Here is a 21,506-nt window from a genome sequence, read left to right on the forward strand (position 1 = left end):
GTCTCAGAGCACCTGACTACTAAGTGGTAGAGTCAGTATCGGCACCAATGCATTCAGAGACTTAAAAGTTACTGGTAGGTGGATGGGGTAATGCAAGCCTGTAATTCCAACTTTCTGGGAGGCTGAGGCAAGAGGATCACAAGTTGAACTTAGTCTGGGCAACTTAGTGACACTGCTTCAAAATAAAAAATGGGCTAGATATGTAAATCAGCACAAAACTCCTGGGACTCAACCCCCAGTACTAGGGGAAAAAGTCATTATTAATTAGGGTCTTGTCTCAATATCTTGCTGTTGGCCAAATACACAAAGGAATTCCACTCTTCTATATCTTTCAGACCATTCACTCTGCCTGGAATGCTCATCATTCCTTTCTCCTCCCCTTTCCACATCCTGCTCATAAATATATATATTCTTTCAAGATCCACCTTAAATACAACTTCCACTATAAAATATAGTCACTCTTCAGCATTTGCAGAACATAGAGTCCAGGATCCCTGTGGATACCAAAATCTGTGATTCTCCATCCGTCATATAAAATGATACAGTGTTTGCAGATAACCTATGCACATCCTCCATGTACTTTAAATCATCTCTAGATTACTTACATATGCCTCATATAAAGGTTATGTAAATAGCTGCTATACTGTTTAGAGAGTCATTACAAGGCAAAAGGTCTATACATGTTTAGTACAGACATAACTGTCCTCTCCCAATCCTCAAGTATTTTCTATTTATGGTTAGTTAAGCCTTCAAATGCAGAATTGGAGTTTCTGAGGGGCTGACTGTACCCCGACTTTTGACACTAAAAGCTGTAAAGAAAAGGAATAGAAGTAAAAATATAAAAATAAAGGTCAAAACAATCTGCTCGTGCTGGGGCATGTTAGTAACCATTCAGAAAAGAGCCACTGACAAAGACGGGCAAGAAGTTACACCTGAAAGAAAACACAAACACATTTCTGGCTTTTTCTAGGTAAGAAACATAGGATCAAACAAATGATTTGCAAGTCTTTTATTTCTCCAAAGTACTCCCAGGGTGACAAGCCTGATTCAGTCTCCAGCCCAGCTGTGAGTAAAGAAGCAGAACCAGACTTCCCTGAACTGAGCCCCCATTGGTATGGGCACTGGCCTGCCAGAGGCTTCACGAGTTTATTACTGGGTTGGACCCAGCCCTGGCAAAGCCACAGGCTGATATCAAAGCTGGATTAAGGAAGGCAAAAAAGTGAATTGGGGGAAGGACAATGTTTTATAACCCACTGAAAAGGGAGGATATTCAGGGACACAAACAAAAGCGACCCATTTCCATGAGCTTCATTCAATTTATATTTAGCCTTCCCCTTCTCAGTAATTGAATGCATTATTTATTTTGGCCAGCAACTGCTACATTTGGCTTTCAGAACAACAATAATAGGCTTTTAAGGTTTGGTGCCACAGCATTGAAAGACTTGAGCAAAATTATCAGATACATTTTTAAACATGGAGTGGACACTGCGTTCCTGCTCCCCAGCAGTTGCTTCAAGTATGGGGTCGGGTGTCAAGGAAATAAGAGTTCTAATGCTGATGAACACAGGTCCCTTGGTGTGGACCACTGACAACACAGGGCAGCACCACAGGGAGAAAATCATTTACACTCTCTTTGAACATGTCTTAGAACAGCAAATCTTTGATCAAAAAGGACATGTAATTAGCTTGAGAAATTATTTTATTTCATTTTTTAAATAGCATGAAGTCTGATAGAGGCTTCAGTCATAAATTTTCTGATACCTATAATATTCAATGTCCTAGTCCTGAAAGAATAAACTTTTAGACCTCCAGAGCCTTCACTGGAAGGAAGTCCAAAGCTCTGGGCTCTGCAGCTCATGATCCGTGGCTCATGCTGTAGGAGAAAACAAAACTCTAGAGTCCTTCTTGTGTCTAAACAGTACTTGAACTTTCCAAGAAGGAACCAATCTATAAGAAGATTTAAACTGTTTAATTTTCTTTTTTTTTTTTTTTGTCTTTTTCGTTTTTACTGGTACTGGGGATCGAACTCGCGACTGCCTGCTTGCAAGGCAGGCACCTATGCCACTGAGCTAAATCCCCAGCCCCTAAACTGTTTAATTTTCATTTTTAATGTCATCAGGTTTTTGGTGGTGGCTGCCACTTTTTCTCTTTGTTCCTTGCTAACCTACCATCTTCAGCAAAGCAAGAAGAAAGTTCCACTTTTATCAACACACCATGAGCAGAGGTGTTTTCCTAGACAGTAAACAAACAAACTGATAGCAGGAAAATGTCATCTTGGGACATGTGTGATGATGACAATAAGGACAACAGAGCATGACAGAGTGGCTACTTCAGCCAGTGTGGTCACAAAGAGCTGTGGCTTGGACTAGGGATGCAGCTCAGAGGTACAGCACTTGGCTGCTAGATTCAAGGGCCCAAGTTCCATCCCTAGCATAACCAATTTAAAAAAAAGCACACAAGCTAAGAGCTGTGGCTTAATTCTCATCACTTTGCATTGCAAAAATATTAATAAACAGTAAATATCTTGAGGGAAAGAACATTCTGGAGAGAGGGAACAGAAAGTACAAAGACTCTGACTTGTGAAACAGCTTAGTATGTTAAAAAAAAAAACAGAGAAAGTTCTTCCTGGCTAAAACTTGTTTTGAGACGAAGACAGAAGGCAGGTACTCAATCACCTCGGATTTAGGTACAAGGTGCCTAGTTCCCATTGCTCTGGGAAGCTCCTAAAGGCCCCAGGGTTTGAAAGCAAAACCAAACAGTATGAAAAGGTTTCTACAAGACAACTATGTTTGAAGACTTCTACAAGCAGAGGGGTGGCTCCTTGATTCAGCTCCCCAATTGAATCAAAGTACAGATGCCCAATGGGCTTACCATGACATGGGTCAAAAGAACAGGGGAAGAGTGACTACTCTCCAATAGGCCCAGAGGACCCACATAAACCAATGTCAGCAAGTGGTAAATCACCAAGCACAGTCTAATCCATCAGGCTGGGTTGAGGACTACCATTAAGGATACCCATCCACCTTACCAGGAGCTCCTGAAATCTCCTAGTTGTCATTAACGCTTCTGGCTGTTTGTGCAGCAGCTACCTAATATATCCTGTAGTGAAAGGCATGGCCACTCAGCCACACGCCAGCAGACTTTCCTCAGGCCAGCTTCCTTCCACTCCCTGCCTCAGTTTCCTCACCTGGCAAAATGCACCAACCTCAGAACCAGCTTCATGTGTTTGTTGTGAGTATAAAGCAAAATAATGTTGTGTGGAAGGCTTTCCACACAACCACTGCTTCCTAAATGTCATGGCAGGATCTCTTCTACTCTGTGGGTTGGTCTGCTGCATGGATACCTCACTAACACCCCACAGGGCTCTAGCTGAAGCCCTGGACACGGCACCAAGGCAGGCAAGCAAGGTGCCCTGCCACAAATACCTGGGACTCTCACCTAGGTGTGTTCTCTGGGCTCATGGATGGGGCGCGCCAAACTGCCAGGAGGTTCATGTCCCACAAGCACTGCCCAGTGATCACAGATGGCAAAAAGGGTTAAAAGAACTGTCTTCTCCTTCCCTCAGGTGAGGTAACACCAAGGTGGGTTCGTGGTCCCCTCTTAGGTACCCACAATGCACATCATGTGGCTTCCTTACCTTCTCTCTCACACCTTCTCAGCCCCCAATCTGATGCTCGCCATGGTTGCTTCTCAGCTGAGCCATATCTCATATCCCCTCAAGGACAGCTATGTCAATAACAAGGTTCCTTTCACACAATCAGATTCCACTGGTGTGTCTCTGAGGTGAGTTTCATGTACACAAACACCAGCAACAAAAATCAAACAGGACCCTTCTGTGGCTGAGCAATCCTAATTGCACTCATCTTCAGCTGTCCCCAGCCCAGCATCTCTGGGAGGTTGCCTGACCCAACATGAGATGGCCTTGAGAAGGGTTTTATGGGAAGTTCTCTGTGCTCTGTAATCCATCTTTAACTGTCTCCATACACATATGGGTCACTGACGTGCTTCCAAGAGAAACAGATTCAAGCTGGACATGGTGACACATACCTGCAATCTAAGACCTCTAGGAGGCTGAGTCAGGGACTGTAAGTTTGAGCACAGCTTGGGCAACTTAATGACTTTGTAACACTCTGCCTCAAAACTCACAAAAAAAATTTTTAAAGGCTGTTAAATCTGTAACTCAGTGTAAAAACCTTGGAAACAAAACACAGTACTACCAAAACAAAACAAAAGATTCCATATTTACTGATCATTTTTCTCTTCTCCTTAAGAGAATCTACACACACGCATGCACATGGCCCGGCCTGGCCAAGTCTGCTTTTCTCAGCAGCAAGGATTCGGCCAGGCCAGGATACTGCCAGCTCACCTTGGGAGAGGCACTGGTTGGCCAAGGCAACCTGACCAGAATGTAGGTAGAGGTTGAGGCGTGTGAAGATGCCCACCAAGGAGGGAATGGTGATGAAGCAGTAGGCGACACAGGCCTAGAGAGAAGGGGAGATGAAAAGCATTAGGTGGGCAATGCTGGGCTGCTACTGTCATGCTCCCATGTTCATCCATCGTCATGTTTCTAGCAAAAACACAACAATTTATCCCTCTATTTCCCCAACAATAACCATCCCCTTCATTTTTCTCTCTTGCCTTTCCTACCTATCTGACAACCCTTGGGAGGATGCGGAGAGGGGAATGAGGGGAGTATGGTGCGTGGAAAGTAATTATTTATTCATCACTGAAGAAACTGCACAGGTACCACCTACTGCTGGTAAACTAAGAAGCAACCATTTGAAATATTACTTGGGCCTATGGAAGGACCAGCATATAAGGGCTGCAACACTTATATGACACTTAGATCCCATGGTCATCACTTCAGCATGATTTCAGTTTAAAGACATGGACATGTATTGCTGCAATACAGTTCTGAGTAGTAAACTCAAGCTGAAATTTCTTTTTCAAACTTTTGAGCATTATGCTTATTAAGAAAAAGAGGCACTAAGCCTTCCAGTTCCAGGCATGGTATATTACACACACTATTATATTATTATATTAGAGTAATATTTTATAATGTTATAATAATGTATTAGAGGAAGTTAAGAGATAATTCAGCTGGCATACAAAAATGCAAATCCATCTTGATCCCTTTCTTAAAACACATACAAGTGGAATGAATATCCCTTATCTGAAATGTATTTCAGGAAGATTTTCTGGAGACTGGAATATTTATACACACATAATAAGATACCTTGAGGATGGGACCCAAATTTAAACATAAAATTCATTTGTGTTTCATAAACAATTTATACATGTAGCCAAAAGGTAATTTTATGCATGAAATAATTTCATAATGTGGAATTTTCCATTTGTGGCACCATGTTGGTCATCAGAAGGTTTTAGATTGGGGAGTATTTTGGATTTTTGCATTAGATATGCTCAACATATATTAAAATTCAGATTTATTTGATCATTTCTTTTGGAAACAATAAGACTAATGTTAGACAGCGGGGAAATTTCATCTGAAAAAGCTATTTAAACCACCCTTATCACAATACACTTGTCCTTCTCCATGAACAGCAACGTAGTAACTTGCAAACTAAATAGCCCACTGGAGCTCAAAGTCTGAGAGGCTTTATCTCTAGAACATACCCGGACAAATGCAGCCGTCTTTCTGGAATGATTTCCTTTCATTACTTTCCTTGTTTCCATTGCTAGTCGGTTCACACTCTGGATTTGTTCCAAAATAAAATAGAAATGGTAATGAATGGTGGTCATTTCAAACATCTTCCTTAAAGATTAGGACATTAAATACACACACACAGAGACACACCACACAGACCTACACACACAGAAAATCAATGCAATCTAACTAACTAGGACCAACACTGGTCAGTCCCAATTCCGAAATACCAAAAATTTCAAGAGGCCCCACTAGGTAAGGCTTTAGCAGACATTTATAAGGGGCAAGAATGATAGCACTCCCTAAATTAATCACCCCTTCCAGCCAGTGTTACAGATGATCATGTTCTGATTTAATGAACAATTAGGATTCACTTCTCTATTTCCAGATATCCCTTGTTCTAAGTTCAAGATCTCAAATATTTCAAAACAATGCTCTAAATCTAAGGGCACAGTGTACAACTTAGCTAAGCAGTACTAATAACACCAATAACTGGGGCCACATCATTCAGCTGTAACACACTCATCAGCTCACTCAATCCATATCCCTACAGGTAGGTATAGTTACTTATTCACATTTTGTTATCTCTACATTAAGTCTTAAGTGTGTGAAATAGTCTGCTAGTGGGGGGGGGGAACCACATATAAAGATTGCTCTCCTTAAATAACAATTAAAGACACTGAGGATAGGGCAAGGATTTAGTTCAGTGGCTTGAGCACTTGCCTGGTAAGCGCAAGGTCATGAGTTCAATCCCTGGTATCAATCAATCAATCAATCAATCAATAAAAACTGAAGGAAGTTTTCCCAGAAATGTGAAGTTGGGACCTAAGGTTCCCAAAATGTGCACTGTGGTACCCTAGGGTGCCATGGCACCAGGGCACCACACTTTATAGGGAAACAGACTTTGAGTTCTACAGAGTGCTAGTGTGAGGCATCTCATGACTCAACACGGGACTGCACTCCATCTCTTACAGCCATGTTGCATATTTGAAAAAGTTTTTGACAGCTACTATAATAAAAAGCAAAAGTGGATGTGGAAAAAATGATCAATGAGGATCGGAAAATAGGAGTAACAGTGTCTGAGTCCAAGGTTGGAAAATTATGTACTTCTCTGTAAGTACTCAATTAGAAATAAGTATTAGTAAGTAATCCTGGGTAAGAATGAAATAAAAATATTATATCTCTTTCAATTTATGTACATTACTTTTTCCAAATGGCTGCCAAGCTTTTAGGTCATAAATGCTAAAACTGCCTGAACTTTACTTCATAAGAAACAGAACTATTATAATTTCTTTTAACCTAGAAGCCATCAAGTTACTGCAAGATGTCATAATCCAAGCAAGTTGGGAACCTCTGGTGAGGCAAAAAGAGACTCCAGGTTACTACTTCTATAACTAAACAGTGTAAATCACTTAACTCCTTGCTGTTGGCATGCAGAAGTAAGAATATGCAAGTTTTGGGGAAGAGACCAATAAAACCTCCAAAGACAAGCAAAGTTGTAGATTTTATTAACTTTGGAGAAACTACGTTTCAGACCTGGAAGACCAGTAGCAGCACAGAGCCAGAAGAATCCCTGATAAAAAATAGATGTATGGTGTAGATAACCAATAGATGTTCTCTATTATGAATAAATGCATGAAACTCCTTACATGAATCAACTGCACCAGAACAGGTTCCAGATTGCAAAACATTGACCTGGACTCGACATAAAAACTGAGCTGTTGTTCAAAATCACGGCCAAAGGAAACCTAGGATCAAAGAGAATGATGCTGTAAGAGGCAATTTTGTCTTTAGAGGGAATACCAACAATACACACCAATATATTTTAATTAGAAAGACTTTATGTTAGCTAGATATGCTGGTGCTTGCCTATAATCCCAGCATTCAAAAGGTTGAGGCAGGAGGATTGCCACCAATTTCAAGGCCATTCTGGGCTATACAGCAAGTTCAAGGCCAGCTTAAACAACATAGTGAGACCCTGACTCAACTGCACCCCTCCCCCACCCAAAAAACCCTCCAAAAGGTATTATGCTACTTCACCTGGTGTATAACTGAAATATTGCAATTACTATCTCAGCATTATGACATGGGCCTTGAATGGGAACACAAAATGTCAAAGGGTATGAAACAGAAGCTTGAAATATGAATAGGGTTTTCCAGGTTTAGAGGAAAACTGTGGAAAAGGAAATCATGGAATTTTTTTGGTCAACAGCAGCTTTCTCACAGAACATAAATTTGGTTCTTGGGAGCCATGTGTCAGAGGGGATTCTCTAACAAGAGCCATGACTTTCTGCTTCCTGATGGGATCTGACCTTAGCAGCTCACCAGTGGCTGCTGGAGCCACAGAAGGAAATTTCACCATAAACACTGTCCCCTTCTCTCATTTCTGTAAGTTTATGAACAGCTGGTTAAGAGGAAAAACTGCTACATCAATCATTTTGTACCTGCAGGTTTAATCTTGCTATTTCCATTACAGCTATCAGGTTCCACATCTTATTTCCTCATATTCTTTTCCCTTATAACTCTGATTTTCAAACAAAGCCATAAAAGGATAAACACAACCTACACAGTATACTGTGTAAACTAAGGACAAAGGAGAGTCACTTGGTAAAAATCCATTGATTATTTCTCATATGGGAGTTAAACAGCAAATCCTGAATTTTCATTCAAATTGATTTTTGACCCATAGAATCAGTTGGACAGTTAAATCACTATTTGTTGCTAATCAAGCCACAATTTAAAATTTTTGTTCAATTTTGTTGGTTGAAGTGCCAAGGATTTAACCTAGGGCCTTGTGCCCTAGACAAGCACTCTGTCATATTAGGCAAGCACCCTGTCAATGAGCTACATCCCCAAGCCTCCAAGGGTATTTTCAAAATGGTACCATTTTTACCTCAGTCTGGCTGGTTCTGACATTTCTATTAAAAGAGAAGATGCCAAGTGAGGTATGGTGGCATGCACTTGTAGTCCCCATTATTTGGAAGGCAAAAGGCTGAGGCAGAGGATCACTTTAGCCCAGGAGTTTGAGGCCAGTCTGGGCAACAATGAGAGACTGTCTCAAATAAAACAAAACAGAATAAAAACTGGTAGCGATGGATGTTTTAGCTTTGAGCAGCACCAAGAATTAAGGCAAAGATTGCTCAGATTAGGATGGTATAATGGTACAATGTTTACAAAGAAGGTTGCAATCATCCACCCACTCTACTTTTCCATTTTTTATTCTTGTTTTGAAAGAGGATCAGCCTGTCACTGAACTGACCAGGCTGGGCTGGAGCTTTTGATCATTCTGTCTCCCAGAGTGCTGAGATTACAGGCATACACCACCATGCCTGGCTACGCTTGTCCTTTTGAAAAGTATCTCTGGACTCTTCCTAAAAAGAGGTAAGAGTCCCTCATCTTTCTCTCCTCTAGGGCTCAGTCAACTCATAAAACTAATAGGCATTTAAAACCACTGTGCGGGGCTGGGGATTTAGCTCAGCGGCATAAGCACCTGCCTTGCAAGCAAGTGGTCATGAGTTCGATCCCTGGTACTGACAAAAAGTTAAAAAAAATAAAACCACTGCACTTAAGAGTGAGCTGTTCATAGCAGTAACATGGAAGGAGTTAGATGTCTGGCATTTTGCCTGCCCAGCACTTTAAAATTTTAAGATAAGGGTCTCAATGAGTTGCCCAAGCTGAGGTTAAACTTCTAATCCTCCTCCCTCTGCCTGCCAGAGTGCAAGGATTACAGGCACGCACGAAGGCACCCAGCTACCAGCACATTTCTTGTCATCCTCTGGCAGTCAACATATCAGCTGCTTCAGAGAGCCACTTCTCTCCACTGTTGGTCCCTGTGACTTGAATATCCAGGTGAGCAAATGTCTCCCAGCATGGCCAGCCAGTGTACCTGGGCCATCAAGTTAATTCAAAGAGATCCCTTATGGGACTTCTACAGGCACCCTCGTGATGGGCTGTTGCAGAACTCAGGGGACAGAATCCTGGAGATCCTATGGGGAGCAAGTCCATCCAAGATGGGAGCCAGCAGAACATGGAGCCAAAGACAGACACAGACATCAGGGAGCCCCAAGTCCAGCTGTTCCTTTGGGGTTTCTATCCATGGACTTTTGTCACATGAGCAAATTAATCCCTCTTCTAACCTCCCTCCTTTTTATTTTTCCTGAAGTCAGTATGTTTTGGCTCACTTTGCCCTCACAGAAGTATTGGCTAAAGTAATGTTTTCTAATTTTATCTTCTCTCAAAAAATGAAAAGCACTGGGGAACAAAACATTAACCGCTTGCACCAGAATGGGGATAAACAATTATATCACATTTCTAAGTGTACTTAAATATCTACCCCCAAACTTACCATTTTTATAAATCCATTAATCAGATGTGCCAGTGTTCTTTTCTCATCCTCCAGAGTAAGTGCACTAAGATCAATAATTGTACATAATTAACAAAATGAAACTTCTGAAGACAAAAACACTTTAACAAATAAAAATATGGTGTATTTTTCTAGATCTCAAAAACTTCCAATAGGCTATGCATTTTCCTTCAGATAAAATCTAATTTAAATGTACTTCTCTTCTTCCTCAAAAATGCCACTCTGATTTATTAATAGGAAGAGAAGGCAATTTTCTCTTCTTTGGAATTTGGGCAGCAAGTTCTAAATTTTGTAATTTAAGGGCCACAGCTCAGCAGCACAGCACCTGCCTGGCAAGTGTGACTCCCAAGTTGGATTCCTGGTACCAAAAAATTTTTTAAACTTTTTATAGTAAAAATAAATAAAAATAAACAAATATTAGAAAATTTTGTAATTTAGAGAAATTTGAACACTATATTATAAAAAATCTTGTCCATAAGAGCTTTTCCAGTGAACATCCACACACATATCATCGAGAGCCAACATCAGTGTCTCACACATGTGTTATCACACAACTATCTACTCCCCTCTCCATCTATCAGTTTGTCTGATTTTTGGCTACACTGTAACATAGACCAGCTCTTAGTGACTTTAACTAACAGAAAATATAACACAAATACAAATTAAAACATCAAGTCTTTTTTTTAGTTTTAATTATATATATGAAGGCCTACAGTTCTCCAGTGTTATTTTTAAAAATTTCACAGCCTGGGCTGGATGTGTGGTTCAGTGGCAAAGTACTTGCTTAGCCTGCACAAAGCCCTGGGTTCCATCCCTAGCACTGCAAAGGAAATCGAAACAAACAAACAAAAAATTAAGAGTCCAGAGAAAACAGGAATGATAGTTTTTGGTTGGTTTCCTCTAGGAAACAGTAAATTTTGGCAATGATTGCATGGTTCTCTTAGTTCTTTGGAACAACACAGCCCAACCTCCTTCATAAGCAGATATGATGAGAAGTGTATGCGAACCTCCCAAGCAGTGTCCCTTTAAGTAAGCTGTTGTCCTCCAATGAGGCTGTTCATGCCATAAACTTGGTCAAGGGAGGCCAACCACCATCAGGAAGCCAAAGATGGCATCACTCAGGGCACAGAGCAACAAGATGTAAGGAACCTGGTCCCTGGATGACACGCCAGGGTCACTGTGTTTCCTCTGGCTCTCATGAGCCAAAAAACAGTATCTTATAAATGCAAGAGCCGTTCTAGGTCTTTCTCAGGCCTTTATGTCTATTTTTGTTCATAAAAGTTCTATAGGGCCTATTATTAAAATAAATATATTCTTGATATTTTGAGTTTTATGATTACTTATGAATTTGAAAGAATCACAAGATTCTAAAATTAAGAATATAAGACTAGAACGCACCTTGTTGATGTTGAAATTCCAAAACAGTTTTCTTAATTTTTGCAACATTGTTCATTAAATCAAGCTGCTTGTGCTTACAAATTCTTTCAGCCACAAACATACAGAAATTGTCATAAGCACAGTCAAATGGAAACATGTTTTTAAAAAACCAAGAGAAATGGTTGAAAAGCAAGGTTTGTAGATAGGTCTCAGCCTCAAATATACTGAGCATGAAGTCCTTCATGTAAGGAATGTAAGCAATCAATTTCATTTGAATTTTAAATAACAGGCTAACAGGTAAAATTAAAAGATCTTGTTATTAGACAAGTGCATTCATTACGCTATCTGCTGCTTTCAGAAATCTCTAGGACACACGGGACTTGAGTTCAGTTGGATGAATCCAGCCTTTTTCCTCCAAAGAAATCCCTTTGTACAAACATCTGCTACCTCATTTTCTCAAGGTTACCCCCATGCCTACTCTCCTGGATCAGAATGTCCTTGTTAGCAAGAATCTTAATAGACCAAATAAAGCTCCCAGTGGCAGTTTACAGCAGCCACTCTCTAATGTGCTGTTAGATGGTATTTAAACACAAACTACATTGTGTTTTAGCTTTAAATGTGACTTACTTCACGGAGTCATGCATGGTCTTGCAAATGTGCAAAAGGGCATTCAGAATGACAGGGTCCTTGGTAGGCTCTTGTTGATGCCTAGAAAATATAAAAGGGTAAGAGGAAAAGGTCTAGGCATTCACAGGAATGAAATAACAGGATTATTCTCATCTCCTGCATGGATCTGAGAAGCTGAAAATTACCTGGGTGGCCTCTCACATGGCCTGGGTTTGCCAGTAAAAGGCAATGTTCTATTTTTCCTTTTAATTCCTTAAATAACCAATTTGTTCTTTTACACATATATTATTACTTTAACACATATATTATTACTTATAACACCAGAATCATGGAAAAAATGCTACATTTTCCAAGACAGGCAAAGGGCAAAGAAATGGCTATTTCTTGTACCTTCTGAATTTGCCTGTAATGTGAAAGTGCCACAAAATTAGTAAAATTGGTTTTCTAAATAATGTAAAAGGATAAACTCATAAATATTCATATATCTCAGTCTACTTCAAGTATTTTAATGATAAACTAGTCTTTAAGAAGGAATTAATCTTTTAGAAAGATAACAAGAAAAGCTTACAACATATTTGAACAGACTTGGTTTTTCCAAATTCAACTATACCTCTGAATTTAATATTAAAGCGACTTTAATTTTAATGTAGGCATAAAATAATACACATGAAATCATAGGCTAAATCTAGTTATATATTGCCTAATACATTAAAAATCAATATAGTATATAACTTTTAAGACTACTGGCACTATATTTCTCTATCCTATACATTATCACCAACGGACTTAATTATTTATGCTTTCTTTTGTTCTCTCCTCCTTAGAAGGCTTTTTTTTTTCCCTCCTTAGATAAAGTCTTGGTATGTTGCACAGGCTGGCTTCAAAATCCTAGGCTCCCAAGATCTGTCTGCCTCAGCTTACTGGGTTAAGTGTCACTATGCTCAGTGAGAGCAGGGTTTTAATTACTATTGATTTTCAAATACCTAGAATAACTCTCAATAAATAGCAGGAATGTGGTACATGGAATTATGTAGAATTTGATAGGTATGCTGCATATCTGTGTTTGGATCAGTAAGGTTTTTTTGTTTTTTGTTTTTTGTTTAGGTTTTTTGAGACAAAGTCTTGCTAGGTAGTTTAGGCTAGTCGTGAACTCACTATGGAGCACAGGCTGGCCTTGAACTCATAGTGATCCTCCTTCATCAGCCTCCTAAATGCTGGGATTACAAGCATGCACTACTATGCCTAGTAAATATGTAAGATCTTAACTATACATAATGCTCTACTTTTTTTTTTTATGACAAATTTTCACTCTATATTGCAGGCTGGTCTCAAACTTGCTATGTAGCCCGAGTTAGCCTCAAACCCACTACAGCCCCAGCTTCCCGAATGCTGGTATTACAGGGGTGCACCACTATGCCCAACACATAATTTTATTTTAAAACTTAGTATTTTGGATTAAAAAAATAAAATTGAAACAAAAACCTTTGTTCCACATACCACTTTAAAATTACTTTATGTACCACTTATAGAGGACAATTTTGGAAAACACAGACTCAATAAAATGAAACAAACTAAATTTGAAACCCGATCACAGATTAGTCAGCTACCATTTCAAATACTGAAGATGAAAACCTTCCTGGTACTCCTGCTTTTGTAAAAACACCTTTATTTTTTTATTCTTAAAAGATGTTACTCCTCGTGCAGTTCATCTAAGCCTCCTCGTCCGAAGGGAGTACTGCCAGCCACACTCATGCTATTTCTGGTCAGTTTGCCTTCATAATCCTGCTTTTCAATATGGTTCTCCTTCCAGGTATGAGGTATTACATGTTCCCACGCCTCAAACTGCATGACCTAAGATTTTAGCACATTTCCCAAGGGCACTGAGAATGAAGGCTTCCAGTGACACCAAGTTGCACTCACTTGATAAAGGCTTCCATGATGTATTTGCAAACCTCCACCCGCACACTCTCTTTCTGGAACATATCCAGAAATGGTAGAAATTTTTCCTAAAAAGTAAAGTAGGAAAAAATAATTTATGAATCAATTTTTCTTTAGGGACCAAACAATGAAACAGGTGTGCAAGATTTCCCTGAAAGATCACCCTGGAGTCCTAATAAACTATTGCATATTGAGTGCCCCCAATTAAAAAATATGAAATCTAAAATGCCTTAAATCCAATGTATTCTGAATGGCAACAAGATGCCACAAATGGGAAATTCCAAACCATGGAATTTGTTTTCATGCACAAAATTATTAAAGATATTACATAAAAGTACCTTTAGAGTATGTGTATATGATATAGATGATATATAAATGAAATCCATGTTCAGACGTGTATATACCCTCTTTGAAGTATCTCATTTCTATATGCAATTATTCCAAAATCCAAAATCAAACACTTCTCTGGGTCCTAAGCACTTCAGATAAGAGCTATCCAACCTATACTGTTAAAACAACTTGTGTGTGCCCCAGAGATTGGTGCTGGGACCAATTCATATTTTGGTGAACCATCTGGGCAACCTTTAGATGGCTATAAGCTTTCTTAGGTAGTAACACACAAGCAAACTTCAGTGTTTTCTGACTGTACTGACAAGCAGAGTGAAAGAGTCAGAGACAGGTTGTTTAAAGGCTGGCCTTAAACCCAAACTGCTTGGCTTTGACTCTTGGCCCTGCATGCAGCGACTGTGATCTTGTGCAGGTTACTCCTTCCAGTATTAGTTTTCTCATCTGCAAACTGGTAGGATGACGAGGATGCAAGGCAGCATGGTAAGTCTCACCACTGTACTGAGTATGGTACACATCCAATAAATATTAGTTTCTATTATCAAAAAAGAAAACCAGATCTTACAATCCCATGAGTATACACAAGTAGAACCCAGAAGATGGAAGCTAAGGTAAGGGTCACAGAATGTTACCATACAGAAGTCACCTAGATTCCTGCTTGCCTAAGGTCCTGAAGCAAACTCAACAGCTTGTTGCAAGGGATTTTAAATTTAAGGGAAATATATTAAATCTTAACTCAGACACTGAAACAACCACCAATGTATTGCATAGTTTTGACAATAAGTGCATGAGAAAAGCAAGTACAAGTTAAATATTCCTAATCTGAAAACATGGAATCTGAAATATAGACTTTGGACTAGAAATGCTTAAGAGATAGTGTATGCAAGTATTCCCAAACTTGAAAAACTCAGAAATATGAAATACTTCTGGACTTAAGCATTTTGGATAAAGGAGTCTTAATCTGAATCATGGGAAAATAAATATGGAAGAGGAAATGAGGTTTAGGGCATCCAACTTAACTACAGGTTGGAAACATTATGTCTTTCCCAGGAGGAACACACATCCATTGCTGAGTAATGAATGCGAAAGAAATAATACTGTATTTTTCATCGATGTCCAAACCATCCTGAACCCTAAACATGCCCAATCTCATCTGATCTCAGAAGCTAAGCAGGGGTGGGCTCAGTTAGTACTTGACCGACAGAAACAATACTTTACTTTGGCTTATGTGTGGTATTTTTTCAAAGGCTGCCTAAGTTGTAGGACATAATTATTCATTAATATGATTTGATCTCAGTGCTGTATGGAAGCAATTGTTGAGTCTTTCTTCTGGCCTAGGATGCCATTAAAACAGGATAGAGAAATAGGATACAAATTTCCAAAGACAACTAAGAAACATTACTTACCACTGAGAAAAGAACTGAGAAATCATGGAAGTGGGCAATAACTTTCTTAATTATTGACTGAAGCTGTAAGACAACAACAAAATTTAATAAAACTGGAGTTTTTCTTTTTTTAAAAAGGCAACCCGCTTTCATAATTTGCAGTTACAACAGGCTAAATCAAACTGCTTGAGAATGAGGAATCAGGATGAGGTCAGGCCAATTTCAGTCTCAGTGTGCCCTTTTTACTCTGTACATCCTACGCACAGTCTTGGAGGAGTGACTTTGCCTCAGCCTCAGCTGTCAAATGGAGCTCAAAGCAATGCCTGTGAGGATTCCAAGGGATGTTCTGGTGCTTAGAGCAGGACCTGCCCAGGAAGCCTCTCCACTAACCTCAGCTGTTGCTGTTACTTGAGGGATAGGCAAACTGTGTGTGTAAAGGTCCTATTGTTGGTTACAATTACGCACTGCTACTCATCACTGCTAATGCAGCATGAAAGCAGGATGGCCAACCTGTGAACAAATGGGTATCTATGTACCAATAAAACTTTACTCACAAAAGCAAGTTAACTATGGCCATACCTGTTGACCCCTATTCAACCCATCATGACCCTGTTTCTTCACATTTTTAGGGGAAAGGAATTAGATGAAGTTGGCCAGTGGAATCAAATGAAGACCTGTGGATGGGGGCGCAGTTATGAGAGTTGCTTCAGAAACACCCAGGTGCGCATGTCTGCTTCACTCTACCCGAGATACGCACAGTCCTGACAAGAAGGGTTTGGCCTGTGAGAACCAAGGAGGTGCTGCTTCTAAGGAAAATGTAACTCCCTGCTGACTGGGTGCTAACCAGAAAATTCACTGATGAATATTTTGTTTATACTAAAAAAACTGCTGCTTGAATCATCTGCAAAGCAAGTCTTTCTCAGATTTTAAAAACACAGATTATAAACATTTATGATACTGCATTATAATTGAAGAGTTTGCTAGGTTACTGTGGCAAATGCCTAAAACAGGACTCAAAACTTCCTAACAAATCTGGGCATGGCTGGCATACACCCTGCAATTCCAGCTACTTGAGAGGCTGAGGTTGGAAGAATGCTTGAGTCACTTGAGCTCAGGAATTTGAGATTAGCCTGGGCAACACAGTAACACTCTGTTTCAAAGAAATAAAATGAATCAGTAAGAAAAAAAGCCCCTCTACTCCCCCATAAAATCCCAAAATTTCATGACAAGCAATGCTCTAAGAGGTAGAATATTGTTGGACTAAAATAGTTTCTGAAACATGAAGCAATAAATCCCTTTACAATGAAAACTTAAAAAATATGTGAGTAGAGTTACACATAAATTATGATTTAAAAAGTCTTTCCTTCCACATTTCATTATAAAAATGCTCAAAGAAACTTAAAAACTTAGACAACACCCATTTAGTTACTTAAGATTCTGCAAAAGTAGTATTTTTCTGTGTTTACTGTATCTCTTTATCTACGCATCCATCTAATGCGAGAATTTGTAGACACACAATCCATAATTTTAACTTTTTATTTTGATGTAACTTGCAAAATGCTGAAAGAGCTATTCAAAGAATTCCCATATATACTATATATGCTTTACTCAAATTCACCGAGGTCTATGTATCAAGGCGCTGGTCCCCTGTAGTGGTGCTACTGAGACATAAAGGTGTGGCCCAGTGAGGTCCCTTAGGTTACTGCAGGTTGTTATGACTTGTGTCTAGATGTCCCCCCAAAGCCTCATGAGGTCACAGGTGGGGCTTTTTAGAGGTGGTTGGATCTAGAGTATGAGATGCTGCAATTAAGAGTGTGACGCTGGGATTGATTTATGGAGCAATGCTAGAATTAAGGGCACCTCACCTGGGTGTGTGTGCTACCTATTCTTGCAGCCTACACAGAATACAAGAGACAGAAAGAGGGCAGCTATTGTCTCTTGCTTCTGCCTATCATGAACAGTTTTTCCTCTGTGATGTCTTCTGCCTGCCTTGGAGCCAGCCATCTATGAACTGAAACCTCTATTAACTGTGAACTACAATAAACCTTCCCTCCTTTAATACTGAGTATCAAGTATTTTGTCTCAGCAACAAGAAAAATAAGACAAAGAGATAGCCACAAAGACGACTATGGAAACTCAGTCTCTCTCTCTCCCCTCTCTCTCTGTCTCTCTCTCCCTCCTTCCCTCCCTCCCCACCTCTCTTTTATTTCTTCCTGACTCATGCTATAAACAGTTTTACTCTGTCACATGGTCACACCAATATGTGCTCCTTTGTCATAGCCCAAAGCAATGGGGCCAAAAGATTGTGGAATGGAACCTCCAAAAATAAAACTTTCCTCTTTGTAAGGTGGTTGTCTCAAAGTATGTCATTAAAGTGACCAAAACCTGACTTATCATTCTGTCTGTATAAAACACATTTTTCTTCTTCCTGAGCCACATGAAAGTAGACCGCATGACTTGTTAACCCTTGCCCCTTAACACTTCATTTTTTATTTCCTAAGTACAATCATACTCTGACATTTCCTTTGTGCTGTTATCAAATTTAGGAACATTGACCCTGACATAATGAAAACACTTCAGTCTATCATCCATGGTCCAATCTGGTCACAGCTGCCTCAGTAAGTCCTTCATAGTATCGCCATTCTTCTCTCCTGTATAGGATGCAGCCTCAGATCCGGCTTTGCGTTTCATTTTCACATCTCTTCAGTCTGTGTTAATTTAGAGCAGTTCCTCAGTTTGTCTTTGTCACTGATGGCAAAGATATTTTTGAAGAATTACAGAACCCTCCTCAGTGAGGGCATGTCTGATGTTCCTGCATATTACATTCAGCTTATGCATTCTCACTGAAAGTCTGTGCAGAAGATGCTATGCCTTTCTCAGGGTATCACAATCTACAGACCAACAACGGTCATTTGCTACTCACATGTGACATGAATTGTAATTAACTGGTTAAGGACTACTGCGCCATCACTATTTTCTCTCTTATGATGAGAAAACCGAGAGCTCAATGAGACAGGCAAATACCCTGTTCCCATTAAACTTTTCCCCCAGGTTTGGCTGGCATCACTGAGTTCAGACTGCAGGTGGATGATTCTTGTCTTCACCATGATGGCTGCAAAACTTGGGTTTCCAATTCTACCACTTTTCTCACATGATGCTATTGCTCACCTCTCCCTTCATCTATCTTTCTATTTATCCTAAGGATGGAATCCTGGATTCCCATCTTACTAGGTAGCTTAAAATAAGCTCATTATTCCTCTAATTTCTTTTGATGCTCACACTGGGAGCGTAAGAGAGCCCCGTCTAAGCTACCCCTGTGCCCTTTCCACATGTCCTCTTCACAGTTTTGGATTAACTCTGGATTTTACAGCACACATAAAAAATGTTCCAGGCTCGTCTTTTTCTCTTTCCTTTTCTGGCAGTACAGAAGATTGAACCTAATATTTCATACTGAGCTATATCCTCAGTCCTTTTTTTGAGACCGTGTCTCACTAAGTTGCTAAATTGCCCAGGCTGGCTTGGAACTCACAATGCTTCTGCCTCAGCCTCTCAGAGTCCTGGGGTTATAAGTGTGCACCCCATGCCCAACTCTCCAGGTATATTTTGTTTTTTCCTGTCCCAGATCTTGAGTAAGGCCCAGGTCTGCTGTAAACCAACTCTCCACAGACCCCTGAAGTTGGGCTTTTGCTGATGTGGTCCTCCCTTCAAGCAAGGGCACACTATTGACATGGATAGCTGTCCTGAATGTGGTGGATCCCATGCTTTATGGGTTTTTTTTTTAGTTATTATTTTTAATAATCTATTATTCTCAAAAGAGCATATAAGAATATAAAATTTACTATAACATATATGAGCCAAAATAAATAGTGCATACAGATATCTGATGAGTCAGAATCAATTAAAAATGCAATAGTAATAAAGTGATAACTTATTGACCCTGCAAGGATAATAAGAAATTCCCCATCCACCCACGATGGTTTTATCCTAGGGAGGTGAACACATACCAAAAAAAAAAAAAAAAAAAAATTCTTCTTCTCTCTTTTCCAAGATTATCAAGATTCTCTCATTCATTTTACCATAATAAATGCTTTGTGAATCTTCTCTTTCCAATCTGTAGCATAATTATATGTAGAGAGTTATTTGCTAATATACACTACTACTTTGACACACTGCAACTTTCTCTGTTGAGGTTATCTGACTAAATTTGTGGTACTGTTCAAGTACTTATCTCACATTAACTTACTGATGCAAGTGTTCCACACACAGGGCATCATTTATAAATTGCTTTTTGATATTAGATATGATGGGATTATAGTAGAGTAAATAATTCCCTCTCTTAGGATAGACTGCTTTAAAAACACTACACTATTTGAAGTTTTCAATTAACTGGGTCTCCAGGAGTTAAAATCTCACTATACTTTCCTCAACAAAAAGTTTCAACATGAATTGGTTCTCATGTGAAGTCCTGACAATCCAGGAGGCTCCAACCATCTCCTCTGCCGGTTCACTCATTCAGTGACATTGGCCACTACACACCAGGCTCCAGGAACAGCCCTGCACTATTTTCATCACACAAGAAAACACAGCCAGTGGGAAATATTCTTAAGTTAGCAAAATATAAAAACTCTAAAGAATACATAACTAGTTGTCATGTCCTGTACTAAACTATAGCTCAAAAAATCATCTCAGGCAACAGCATTAGTACGCCGTGATATTTAAATAACAACAACAAAAAAAAAATTGGGCGTGGCGGCACATGCCTATAATCCTAGCACTTGGAAGGCTGAGGCAGGGGATCACCACAAATTCAAGACCAGTCTGGGATATGTAGGGAGTTCAAGCCCTAAACACACACAAACACTCACATACACACACAGAAGCTAATAACTGACAGACACATACTAAGAAAATGAGAGAGCAGTAGTTTCCCTCTACTAAACACACGTTTTTACTATGATTGCTGAAATATACAACCTGATTCTAAAAGATGACATGTGAATTCTGTTTTTCTGAAGACTCTATCTATATTGTAACAAGGGACTTGCTTTGTTCAAAGAAACATATTTCCAAGCACAGTTCCTTGGTTTATAGATTTTAATTCTTTTTTCCTGATTGGTGGCCTCTTCCTTCAATGTTACATACTTGCCACTAAGTAGATTTGAAGCCTTCTGTCTTATTTCCTCAAAAAAAAAAAAATTAAAAAATCCACTTCACATCAAGAGTTACTTCACAGTACATAATTCTACTTGGATTCTACATTGGAAGGGGGCAAACTTTGCCATAAAGATTGAAACAACTGACAGAACCCAACGTGTAGCACATGGAGTACTTAGTGATAATGGATCAATGTTCAAAGCTCTAAAATTGGTGAGCAAACTGTGGCTCCACAAAATATAATTATTTAGAAATACTAACTGAAGGGTCAGGAATTTAGCTCAGTGGCATAAGTGCCTGCCTGGCAGGTGCAAGGTTGTGAGTTCTATCCCAGGTACAAAACAAAAATTTTTTTTAATTTAAAAAAAAATATACTAACTGAATCCCTTAGAAGCAAAGGTATAGTATGATATATCCAACTTACTCTCAAATGACTTAGGAAAAAGTGCAGATATAACTCACAGTCAACTTTTTGTTGCTAAGACACAATACCTGACATCCACAACTTAAAGGAAAAATGGTTTATTTTGACTTGCATTTTTAGTCTATAGTTGGCTGGCTCCAAAGCATAGTGGAAGGGTCAGAAACAGGCAAGGTTATCATCTCATAATAGCCAGGAAGCAGAACAGAAAGGGCAGAGGCAAGGAAG

General features: G+C 39.4%; 1 protein-coding gene across 1 annotated transcript in view; it reads right to left on the reverse strand.

The window, feature by feature from the left end:
• Vps35l (VPS35 endosomal protein sorting factor like) overlaps positions 1-21,506 on the reverse strand; it is a 110,446-nt gene that overhangs the window by 31,311 nt on the left and 57,629 nt on the right. The window contains exons 20-26 of the mRNA XM_003478179.5: positions 15,725-15,787; positions 13,956-14,041; positions 12,036-12,116; positions 10,014-10,077; positions 7,318-7,416; positions 5,638-5,715; positions 4,367-4,481 (exon numbers count right to left, since the gene is read on the reverse strand). Coding sequence (XP_003478227.3) covers positions 4,367-4,481; positions 5,638-5,715; positions 7,318-7,416; positions 10,014-10,077; positions 12,036-12,116; positions 13,956-14,041; positions 15,725-15,787 — 586 coding nt within the window. The remainder of the gene's footprint in view (positions 1-4,366; positions 4,482-5,637; positions 5,716-7,317; positions 7,417-10,013; positions 10,078-12,035; positions 12,117-13,955; positions 14,042-15,724; positions 15,788-21,506) is intronic.

The sequence above is a fragment of the Cavia porcellus genome, unplaced genomic scaffold, assembly GCF_034190915.1.
Source record: "Cavia porcellus strain 051 isolate PalLab524CR breed Dunkin Hartley unplaced genomic scaffold, mCavPor4.1 scaffold_16, whole genome shotgun sequence".
NCBI lineage: Eukaryota > Metazoa > Chordata > Mammalia > Rodentia > Caviidae > Cavia > Cavia porcellus.